The 12865-nt window shown below is 36.7% G+C and overlaps 1 protein-coding gene across 6 annotated transcripts in view; it reads left to right on the top strand.

The window, feature by feature from the left end:
* LOC149539203 (auxin response factor 6-like) overlaps window positions 1-12865 on the top strand; it is a 111715-nt gene that overhangs the window by 30507 nt on the left and 68343 nt on the right. For all 6 annotated transcript variants that reach the window (XM_089800528.1, XM_089800526.1, XM_089800527.1 and 3 more), the window contains exon 2: window positions 7807-7919. In XM_089800528.1, coding sequence (XP_089656654.1) covers window positions 7807-7919 — 113 coding nt within the window. The remainder of the gene's footprint in view (window positions 1-7806; window positions 7920-12865) is intronic.

Here is a 12865-nt window from a genome sequence, read left to right as displayed (position 1 = left end):
TGGATGTTTGTACCTTTTTCCTCAAAATATGGTGGGTTTATAATTTTTTCCTCAAAAATTATCTAGTAGATTTATAATTTTTTTCTTCAAAAATTACTAAACTATCTGTTGGTTTTTTTTTTCGTTTTTTGGGCATCATTTTCATCTACAGAGTTTGGAGGGTTTGCTGAGTTTACCTCGAAATCGTGCTAGCTTTTCTCAGTGTTTGTCTCTGTCTCCAAGAAAGAGCAACTCCCTTATCTAACATCAAGTTGGATATTTTTTAATGATCTCTGGTTAGATGTTTTGCTGATTCTAGGAGGGTTAGTGGCAGAGTCTCATCTCTTTTTGCAAACCTTTCTAAAGTAGGGGGTACCTTTCTTTGATATTTTTTTGAAGGATTTTGGCTTCTTGGTCCTTAACATTTTTTAGATTCAATAAAGGTCTCAACAACTATAGAATGTTTTGAAGAATTCGTGACCGAAGGACAATAGTTAGACGATGACCATATAGGGAGATTATAGAATATTATAATGATTTTTTAATGGTTATGTTTGTTAATCTTTAGTTTATTAGGTAGTTTGTATTTTTGTTGTTTTTTAGTTCACGATTGTTTCTTTTAGAATCGTCATCTTTGTAAATCTATATAAGGAGCTTTCATCTCCTCTATTTAAAACAACAACATCGATTAACACATCCCACCATAAAGATGGAGTTTGTTGATGCTCCCAAGTTAGATGACCCTAAAGTCGAAGAGCACTATGCAGGACCTCTAGCTTCAGCTCTTGTCTAGAGATAGGTGTATTGATTTGATGGAGAGGATAAAGCCATATGTGGATCAATTCTTGTCTCTAGGTGAGGAACTATCAACTTGTGAAAGAAGGCAGATGGTAAGCATCTTTGATTGTGTTGCATCCTTCTTGTGCCATATCTACCATCCAATAGGGTAAATACCAACTAGTGTAGCTCTATCTATCTTCAATTTTGATTTAATAAATGTTGGACCTCTAGGGTAAATACCAACCGATGTAGCTCTACCTATCTTCACTTTTGGTTTACCGAATGTTGGACAATGAAGATTTGTGAAGGCAAGCCATCACGTGTGAAGTATTATAGACTTCTCACTTGAATACATCTTACAAAAGACTCTCCTTAGCCCTTCATTTGTCATCATGTGGAGGTTACCTTCCAACTTTTGGTGCATCCCCTTTAAGATTTTTGCTAAGGTTGCCATATGGAGGGGGCGTTCATTGTTTCTACCTTTGTGTCACAATTGGCTAATGTGTTACTCTTTCAATCATAAAGTAGTAGATCCTTAGCCAAAATTGTTTGCTTTATGTTTCTAAGCATGCTGTCAAATGGCTCACTTATCTCTCCAAGTCTAGGAAAGTTCGATCAGCTTTACAACTGGTGTGATGATGAAAGAGAATGTATCTGTAAAATGTAAATAAAATGTTCAAAAAATTAATTAACCAGCTAGAAACTTTGAAAGTTGAAATGTTGAACAAGAAAATTAAAATATTAAAATCAGAAATCTAATATGAAAAATCAAATTTAATCTTTAAAATGTAAAAATCAACAATTTGATTAATCATAGGTCCTTTGTTGGATGGCCCTTCCTTCATTAGAACTTGAGTTAGAGCATCTCAAACATTCTCTCTACCAAATTGAAGTAATTGGCATATCTTGTCTCGACTCTTAATGGGTTTGAGCAACTCCTCCTTTGAAAACCTTTTAATAGATGGTTGCAAATGAACATTTGAATAGCATTACAACTTGCTTCACTCAATATCTTTTTTCCAATGTTCTTAATGCATTGTTCAATGCATGAACATGATGTGAGGTCCAATAGATGTGCTTTGCAAGCACCCTCCACCATCATATCAACCAATTTACACACACACGGCGAATCATTGACTGCCTCCTCAACATGTAAGGCACCAACCTCCTCTCCTCTATGGCTTCTCTCAAAATGCTAAATTAAAAGTCTGCATCCTTATGCTTTCCTTAACAATCCACGGCTCTAAAGAAAATAAGAATCAGCTGGGCATGTGATATGATATTGATAAATGACTGATGTGTAATATTGGTGCATCCATGCATCAAATTTGAATAACCTGTTCTGAACCATGTTTCTCTCATATCCTTCATTAGCAAATTATCTTAGAATATTCTTTATCTAGGAGTGTAGCGTTTAGTTTATGATCTCTAGGGGCACAAAATAGGAACCAAGAAAGAATGCAGCTTTTGATCATTTGCTTCAAATAGGTGAACAATGACATGAAATGGGATGGCATGGGCTTAACATAATTTGCCAATGGAAAACTATGTCACGTCTTGTCTCTGCACGTCAAATATACTTGCAATTTTCCTTGGCCCATCATCACCACTAATCATCCTTGTTCCTCTTGTGGCAATATCCGTAGTAGCACTATTAAGTTACTAACTTATTAACCATGGGCATCATAGGCATTGATAATCGTCCACATGCAAAAGAATGGGTTGGCAATGTCACATCTTCAGACCTCATTTCTGCCTCCATGTGCAACCTATGAGTCTCTCACTTCTCATCCTCTTTCATATCTAGGCATATTTTAACTCCATGACATGTACCATCCAATAAATGAGACCATACTTGTGTGTAGCTCTCACTAAAACTTGTTTTGCAAATGTGACACAATTACATCCTACCCATCTTGAATTTTTACTTTTTGTATCTATGGCTGTTGCAAGTTGGAGAAGATTTTTTTTTTTGTGGGGGGGAAATAATTTTTCAAGACTGTTGAAGGACATTCAATCGGTTTTGGTGGCTGCCCATCCCATCCCTAACACTCCCACACTTTAATGAGGTTGAAACACTTGCATTTGTTTGAGTTTCTTCCACTTCGTTGTCACAGTATCATTGTCACTGCTGCTAATATTGGTTTTGTGAGATATAACAAAAACCCTAACACTCCCACACTTTAATGAGGTTGAAACACCTGCATTTGTTTGAGTTTCTTCCACTTCGTTGTCACAGTACCATTGTCACTGCTGCTAATACTGGTTTTGTGAGATAAATGAAAATTTAATCTGAAAAATGCACAAAAAAAAAAAAACCCGGACATTTCCTACTTCAATCACTAAAGAATTTTTGAAAATAGATAAATAAAAGGATAGAATTACTCATGTTTTTCAAGAAATTATTTCTCCATTGTCAAATATGCCTTGGATTCAACTGCATGCACCCTTGGTGCGAAGAATGAAAGAAACATAATTTGTTGTCATTGATGGCCAAATGTATCCGATTGGCAAAATCTGTGACATCTGGTTAGAGGAAGAAGAAGGAGAAGGAATCCTATAGTTATTGGTCATGAGACTCACCAACATACACTTTGGCTTACCCATGTTGGCACAGCAAGTCGGATATGGACAATAGTTGATGCAAGTCATTAATGGGATAAGTCACCACCAACGTGACAGAAGGTTAAAGCAAAATGACACAAGTAGGCAAGGACGACAGGCCACCATTGTTTCACAAAATGACTGACAATACTACATGTCTAGACCCTAGCTGTAGGGTTCACCAGTCTTCTCTAAATGAAGCAAGCATGGAATTTTAAATTTGAATTCAAGAATGAGGGGGGCAATTCAGTCGTGGGTAACTGCGCCCTGATATCGATAGAATAACATATAAAATAAAAGAAACCCAAAAAAAGGAATAAGGAATGGAGAGCAAAAAGAAGAGGAAGAAGAAAATAACAAAAGCAAGTGCAATAGAGTGAAGAGGACAACTATAGGCTGTTGTAGGTAACCAAGGGAGAGGTGAGAATAAAACAGTCACTAAGTTAGCAGAAGATCGAAGCATCTTCAAGGGAACAAAACAAAGATCTACACGGCAAGATAGTGCTACTCCTAAAGGTCAAAACACTTAGAATGCTTTCTCACCATTGCATCTATTTGTAAGCTCCTAAAAGGGCTAGCTTCATTAGCAAGTTTATTGTACAAATCCTTTAACAAGGTATCTCTCGAAAGGAGGCTTGTAAATTCTCTAACCAGATAGCTTTCATAGGCTTTTGTAACTCTAACAGGTTGGAGGCATTCCTAACAGGATGGTCTTTCAAAAGAAGCATTTGTAGCTCTTAACAAGGCACCCCTTTACATGCATTATAAGGGCTAGTGGGTATATTATCTCTGCTGTGGTTTTCATCCTTGCATCAAGGGTTTCTACATATAAAATACTTGTGTTATGTGGATGAATGCTTTTGTGTTTGTGTTTACTTGTTTTTTTATGTTGCTCCATTTATCTTGAAATTAGCTGCAAAGTGTGTAGTAGCAAGGTTAGTTGGAAAGGTTAGAAGCTTAACCGGTCTTGTGGGCGGTACCAATTAACCCCACCTCTCGGTACCTTTTGGGACCAACACTATTGTCTCATTCAAACCTGGCTAATTTATTTTGTGTCTACTTCAATTTCAAATCCTGCTGCTGTATATTTCTTTGATAAATAATCAACATAAAAAGAGCTCATTTGGGTTGAGAAGGGGCTGATTTTGCCATTCAGGGTGACCTGAGAATTGCAGGCTCACAGTTTATTTTTTAATTTTTTTATAAAGCATGTGAATTTATATTATTATTACTTTTCAAATGTCAATTTGTAAATGAAATAATTAACTTTACCACTAATAAGATGGTTAAATTCTTAAAACATACATGTGCTAGAATATCCTATGCATTTTCATGTTAGTTGTAGGGTACAAATTCTCTGTTATATGTCACTTTAGAAACTCAGAAGCTGAGACATCTAAGAGCACAACCTGAAAAGACAAATTCACAGCATAAAAAGTCAATTTTAATGTTATATATACACGGTTTTTATCGTCCACCCTTCCAAATATTGCTGCTTAATTTTATTGGTAGATCATAGGCAACTGTTTTCTAATGTTAATCTTCTATCTATGATAGGAAAATAGACTGCATAAATGGTCGTCAATGATATAGACTCTAAAGTGTTCAATAATAAAAAAAGTGAGTAATTCCGAAACATCTTTTTAAGAGAAGCTTCCCCACAGTTTGCAATTGATGATTGTTTTTGGTTGTAAGTGACAGAGAAAGATCAGTTATGTACAAGTTTGTTTTTACCATCTTTAACAGAATATTTTTTTCAAATAGTAACTGGCTACTGCAATCTCAGGGCTGTCTACAAGGAGAGAAATCTAAGTTGATGGTAATATTTGAATGACAATTCAACCACTGGTTGTAAAGGATCAAATTTATTCAAATTTGTTTACCATCTTCATCAGTATAGATTTTTCAAACATTATCTCTAATTCTCAGAGCTTTCCCCAAGGACAGAAATCTAATTTGATGGTAAGATTTGAATGACAATTCAATCACTGCTTCTGATATCCTGTACACATGCTCCCAAAATATTGGATTTTTTTTCATCAATGGATAATTTGGTCCACTTCATGCTAGAGTCATAAAGATTGTCCATCTTTTAAATCTCCTTTACAAGGCTAAGGGTGGCTTAATCAGTAATAAAAATGGCGGGTCTAAAATACTTATGTGAGATGATACCTCTAGATGGCGAATAATGGTTGTACATCCTCATTTCATTGGGTTGAGCTCTGAAATTCTCAACACTATGTACAGCTCAAACTAACAAAGCTTGTTTTAAAAACGATTTCAAGGTGTCAATCAGAAGCGTTTTACACGAGAGAGTGTGTTGTGTGGAGAAGTGGCATGTGGGGTAGGGGCGGGGGGTTGTGTGGAGTTTCTAACAACCTAAAATACAGCAGTTTTGAATAAAGATCTGCATCATTAAGAGCTTGTTCTGAGAATAAGTTTCATTTAAATTGAAGTAGCAAATCTATGCTGGGTGGAGAGATTTCAAAGAGGATAACCAATTTTAAATGAAGTCTTGATATGACATTCATCCTGATCATCGCTTATCTTCACCAAGGAGGGAGCTTACGAGATACCAATGTTAGCAGGCTACTGTCCACTACCCAATTACATTATCTGAAGCATGAGATATAAGTGCTTAAAAGTTTCGGCCAATCAAAAGCACTTCTATTTTACTTTCTAATTTTGACTCTTAGATAGTAGTTGATAAATCCTTGAATAATCACCATGGAATCGACATCAACTTCCATAATTCGACAACCAATAGAGTTCGCCAGTTTGAGGTTCTCTAGTAGTACCAAGGCTTTCCGCTTCACTATTTATCTTACAGTGAAGGAAAAATGAGCCTCCACTAATGAACAAGGAATAACGTATTACAATTCCAGTATGGGTTGCACCGTGATTACTTATGAGGCTCCATCAGATTTCAATTTAAAGAAGTTCTCATTCAGTAGTTTCCAAGAAGAAACATTATTTGTAGATCTATTCCATCATATTGATTGAAGGGGAAACACACAAGTGAGTGTGCTGCATGGAGAACTGGCAATTGTGGAATGTCGGGGGTACCCGACAATATAAAATGGAGTGGCTACAAATAAAGACCTGCATTACTAATTAGTTTTGGAGTAAATTCAATTTACTTAAAAAATAGTGAGAAAAAGCTGGTTAGGGGAGCAAATTTCAAGGAGGATAGTTGGATAGAGACCTATAAAGAAATTATGATATTCCATTAGTCTCGATCATCACGTAACTTAAGCAAGGAGGGAAATATTGGGATCCCAACATTTGCAACGCAGGCTGCTACTTCTTTACATTCGTTGAGGCAAATAACAAAATTACTTAAACGTTTCTGCCAAATGAAAGCACTTTCATTATATTTTTTAGTGTCCATTCTTTTGAAGAGTTGTTGATATACCCCTGAATAATTACCTGAGGATCTGTTCAACATTTAGAAATTTACAACACAACCCACAGTGACCACCTATTTAAGACTCTTTAGCAGTCCTGAGGCTTCTGCTTCATTATTTGTCTTAAAGGCAAGGGTAAAGTAACTGCCACAAAGGAACAAGCCTGGGGAAGAATGTATCATAATTCCATCAGTGGCAGGCCAGGATAACCTTTTGAGGTGTCCTCAGGATTCTATTTGAAGAAGCCCTCACTTAGCAGTTTCCAAGAATAAACTTTATGCTTCGAACCATTTTCAATTGCCCTAATTACAAGGGTCTAGGTGTTATATGTTAAGTAGCAAAGGCTAATTTTTGAAGTAGCATCTTAAGTGTCTATATTTATTTTTAATAATGGTTGAAATCTAGTTTGACAGCTGTGATAATGATAATCAATGAATTTCTGTCCTAAAGATGTATAAACATTCAAACTGAAATCTAAAAGTTGACGGCATTAGAAGCCCTCACTTAGCAGTTTCCAAGAATAAACTTTATGCTTAGAACTGTTTTCAATTGCCCTATTTACAAGGGTCTAGGTGTTATATGTTACTCAAGTAGCAAAGGCTAATTTTTGAAGTAGCATCTTAAGTGTCTATGTTTATTTTAATAATGGCTGAAATCTAGTTTGACAGCTGTGAGAATGATAATCAATGAATTTCTATCCTAAAGATGTATAAACATTCAAACTGAAATGTAAAAGTTGACGGCGTTAGAGAGCAATTTGGTTTTCTAAGTTTCTTTGTTTTATAGGTTTTCAATTGTAACCACAGGTGGAATTGATGCTTGTTTTTAATTGTCTCTTTGATTTTTGGATTTAAATAGTGCATTTTATCATTTATTCCCTTTTTTCTAACCTTATCTGAATGCACTTTTATTTTTATATGGGTGTCTGCATATTGTTCTAGAATATTCTTTATTTCCTGATATTACGGTTCCTGTAACAATATAACATTTTCTAATAAATACAAGTTTCCAATAAATTTATGCAAATGCCAAGCAGGGGAAAAGAGAAGCCTCAATTCAGAGCTCTGGCATGCGTGTGCTGGGCCACTTGTATCCCTACCAACTATTGGGAGCCATGTTGTCTATTTTCCTCAAGGTCATAGTGAACAGGTAAAGGTTGCTTCATTTAACTATTTCCTTACTCCTGTTCTATAAATTAGAATTTATTTTATTGTTTGCATGTTTATTTTGCAAGCATTTGAAAAGCCGAGCAGGGTGTGTATTGGGAAGAATATCATGTAAACTTTGCTGATAAGTAATTACATTTTTTTCCTGATTGGTAAATTGACGATTGTATGACCCTTGGCCATTCAGACACAAATGTGGTCCACTCCTTAGACATGAAGTATTATGCACATATATGGGACACAAGCAACATCTCACTCCTAGATAGGAAATATTACATTTGCATACTGGAGTTAGTGCAGTCGTTCCTGGGGGATTTGAACTTCGGTCATCATCGGAGAGTTAAATTCTCTAATTGTACCAGTCAATCATGTCCATTGGACTGATAAGTACTTATATTTTGTCTTAGACTGATAAGTAATTACTTTTTGTCTTAGAAACTGGATAAAGGTGGAACTATCTCCAGGCTCATATCATTTAAAATTTAGGGAATTTCTCAACTTTGTAGTTGCCACAAAATTAAGAAAAATTATTCCCAGACATGTAACATACAATTACTTGTCAACAAATTTCTTGTTTGTACCCAGCCAGGTTGAAACTTGCCATTTAAGTTCTGACCGTCTTCATTTGATTGTTCATCTGTAGCCTCGGTCTTCTATCTCTTTATAACTTCTCATCTGTTCGTTCTTGTTTGAAAGTTTTACTGCTAAAAGCTTTTAATGTATGCACGTTTCTACAGGTGGGAACTACATTGCATTAATAATTCAGGATCACTCTTTATAGTCTAATCTCATATGTTATCGTAGATTATAGTCCGATTACATTATGCCTCATATTTGGATATGAGCTTGAACCTCGCTACCTTTTAAAAGCCCATTGAATTACACACAGTGGACAGACAGGAACTACATTCTATTATTAGTTAGGAATTGCTCTTAATCTTCCAATTTCATATGTTATTACATATTATAGTATAGGATTATATTATGCGTCATGTGTAGATGTGAGCTCAAAGCTTGCTAACAATTCTACGATGGCTTGGAATTTTCTCATAAGATGGTTTCTCTGTTAGATGCAATGGTATGCAGCTGCAATATTTGGATATAATTTTTGGCCTTAGCATCAATGTTGTTAGCTCATAGGTGCATGCACATAACATGAGGTGTAAGTCATAATATTGACATTTTTTTTAATAATTACTTGAGATATGCCTAGATCTTGTAAGGCATCTTTAATGCTCATACAAGGATCAATACTATGAAATTTCTATATCTTGTGAATACATTTAGGTGCAAAAGGTTAGAATGAAGCCAAGTCTCTCAAGCATAGTTTTATGGAGTTTTGGTGGGTGGGGGACCAAAGGCCTTTGGAGACGACTGTAAGGGGTGGCACAAATGTACATATAGTTCCTGAAAAATTAGTCATAAAAAGATGTATAAAGAATAACTATAGTAATTGCAAACAAAGTTTTGTCATACTAGTAAAATTTCAATATACGAAATTGTAAAGTTAAACATGGTACAATGATTGTATTGAACATTTGAAGTTTTGAAGACATTAACAATGAAATGCTGAATTCAGAGTTTATTATTATATTCAAATTTTCATATGATGATTATACATGCAATGCTCAAAATTACAAAATGGCTTGAAGTCACGCCTTCAATCATCCCCAAACTCATGACTAGGACTACTGGACTCATGAGCGCAAATTCACCAGCCTTGTCTATGTGGCATCATAATCAGTTTTTGTTGACTCCTTTGGCTTTTAATACCATCAAGACAATAAGGCTTTCCTTGTATGTAAGTGTTTTGTGGTTAATGAGATGCTAGACACCAAGTACAAGTACAGGGTTCTTTGCCTAGTGAAAGATAAGTTGCTTCTTCTTAATGGAGTTGATGAAGCTATAAGTAGAGCAGTTCCTCCCAACAACAAAATAAATAGGACAACAAATGAATGACTAGAGAGGTAGTCAAAGAAGTGGGCCCATGCATAGCTCATTGCAAAATTGGATCCTCCCATATTTTAGTTTACCTTTATAGCTTGACCTCTTCAAAGTATCCCCTTAGAGTGCCAATTTTTCCTGCTCAATAGGAATGGTGCTGGCATTTGTAGAATCATACATCTTTTGAATGGTCTTCTTGAACCTTGCCTTCACCTCATCATCTTGTAGAGGTGTAACTTTACCAAGTCTTTGCACACAACACTTCAGATTCGATTCATAAGAAACCATGTGCATGAGTATGTTGAGCTTGTCCCAGTGGTTTGTATTTATTTGTTGTAGAATGGTAATGTGGGTCCACTAGTTGCACAATTGTCTTTAGTTGGTCAAGCATAGCATCAATGCACTTGTATATGTAATGAAGGCTAGGGACATTAACATCCCCATATCTAAATACTCAGAAGTGAGTATATTTTGTATAACCCCAAAAAGCATAATTATTCATTGTGTCCTTCATCCTCTTTTCTTGCTCTATCTTGGGCATAGGTCATCAATTTCATTATGTTGTCATAACCATTAGTTACTATGCCTCTTGCAACTCAAGCATCCTCACTGAGAGAATGAAATATGATGCATATCCTAGAGGTTTTGTAATGCCCCGCCCGGAGATCGTTGGAACAAGGATGAAATACAAGCCAAGATAATTTTTTTTTTATAAGTATGAGGGCACATGACAACATCATACATGGATCACATAGATTGCAATGGAAGAGTTAACCACCATCCCGACAACCAATGAATCTCCAAATGCCACTACCCGAATTGACACGACCAATTGAAGGACAAAAGACCACTACGAAAGCAAAACCTAAAATCTCCGAACTGCAGAAGTAAGGAAATACTAGCAAACCCAAAGGGTACTAGAAACACCAAAATTCGATCCCCAAAAACCAGAGGAGATACCCCTTGTTTTTCGTGTGAGGACCAACAACAGACAAAAATCTCGCGTGAGGACGTACAACACGCCATGCGAGAAACTGTCTTTTGTGCGAGGAAGTGCACCAAATGGCACGAGGAAGTACTTGGCCTAGCAGCCGAAGTACCTTAACACTGGTGTGGGCTTTCGCGCGAGAAAGTTCCTAAGGCCACGCGAGAAAACCTAACACACCATGCAAGATCTTGCATTCTCGTGCGATAATGTACAATTTTGTGCAGGAATCCAAAATAGCACGGTAGAAACTAAAAAGTGAAAAAGCTAAGAACTGAAATTCCTCCACACTGGGGAGTACCGAATCCACATATCGAGGAAAGACACTCGATTAAATAAATCGAAAGCTGTAAAGATGAATAATGAATCTAAACATCTAACAAAGCAGTGAAGGGAAATAATTGAAAGCAACATCGTAGTATATAGAAGCAACATCGCAATGAACTAAAACAACAAACTAAGTGTGCGGTTCCTCCCAACCGTAATAGCATCATGAGACCTCGAAGGTCCTAGCCATCCCCCACGCGTAACATCCCAAACTGCCAACTAGGTAGTCGGAGCTGTCTTATAAGGACGTCACTACTAAAGCGTAATAACATCATAAGAATAGGAAATCTAACATGCTAAACCATAAGCAATAGATACTCCAAAAAAGCAGATAACATCATAACATCATATGCTAAACATCATAATAAGGAAATGCGTCAATACTAACATCATCTAAACATGATATACAACCATTCTAATGAAAGCCTAAATCACCAGAAAGCATACTTCGGAACCCGAAGTACCAAGTGAAAACATCCAGCAATGGTCGAACTGGGACCATAGATCGTCTTTGTACACCAGTCCCCAATAGTGTTGAAGGTAGCTATGCCTCCTAACCACGTGAAACTTGTAGGCCCACTCTCGCTGTGCTGATGGAGATAATGATCCAACCCCAAACACTCAAGGCAAAATCCATGGCTAACACTCATGCCAGACAATAATGATGATTGAAACCAAGATCAAGAAACAATGCATAAACTACAGGTCCTGGTCAGACACTCAATGGGCTACTAAGTAGGGGCTGACATCATGGAGAGTCGCTTGGCATTGACAAGCCCAAGCTCGGATCATCCAAATTCAACTCTTCGATAGAAGACTCTAGCACAAAACTTTTTTCATTATCTTAAGTTCTATTACCACCCGGTATTTTATTTAGTTATCACTTGATTAAAGCTCCCTTTGCCAACCTGTGGCGTCATGATCGCCAAGCTGTGAGAGAGAAGCCCCCTCCATATGCTACCCTACCCTACCCATGCTCATCCAACGATGAGTTCCCGTAGGCATGCATATTCCCAACCCAACCCCAATGATCGTAACTCCCAGAAGTACCATGGAAGAATGGGCCTCGCAAGTCACCCGGAAAATGTATGTACGTATTAATGTGTGGCACACCATCATCGCGAAGATCATAATACAAGGATAGGATGAGAACACAAGCAAAAATATCACTCAACTGAAACAACTCGAGAGGATAGATGCGACATGCATCCCAATGCAACATAAAATTGCTTGACATCCAAATAGATGATCTAGGTCCGCAACAACATGCCAAGAAAACCTGATAAAATAGGGTGACACGCAAAACGAGGTAAAAACTTCCAAAACTAGAAAACTTCGAAATTAAAACCCATTTGCTCTTTGGGCACAAAAGCTTCAAAAATCCAATAAAATTTGGGTTCGGACACTGTATGCAAAAACGATTTGCATAACGGTGCGAAACCCCAAACCTTCATCCCAAAGACAAGGAAAATGTTCATACCGGATTAATCGGGCAGAACTAGCAAACAAAAACGAAGGGGAACACTAGTTCTCAACCTCCAAATCAATAGCTACTAGAGACAGATACAAAAACTGAGCTGAAACAAGAAAACAAGAGAGCCCTACCCAACAACAAAAGGGGTTGAAATAGGAAACAACACAATAAAATAAATCACCAACTGAAACTACCAGAA

Source organism: Cupressus sempervirens, chromosome 9 (genome assembly GCF_028749045.1).
Source record: "Cupressus sempervirens isolate cs-2001-9-10 chromosome 9, ASM2874904v1, whole genome shotgun sequence".
Taxonomy (NCBI): Eukaryota; Viridiplantae; Streptophyta; class Pinopsida; order Cupressales; family Cupressaceae; genus Cupressus; species Cupressus sempervirens.
Note: the sequence above shows the minus strand (reverse complement) of the source record. Positions and strands in the feature narration are given on the sequence as shown.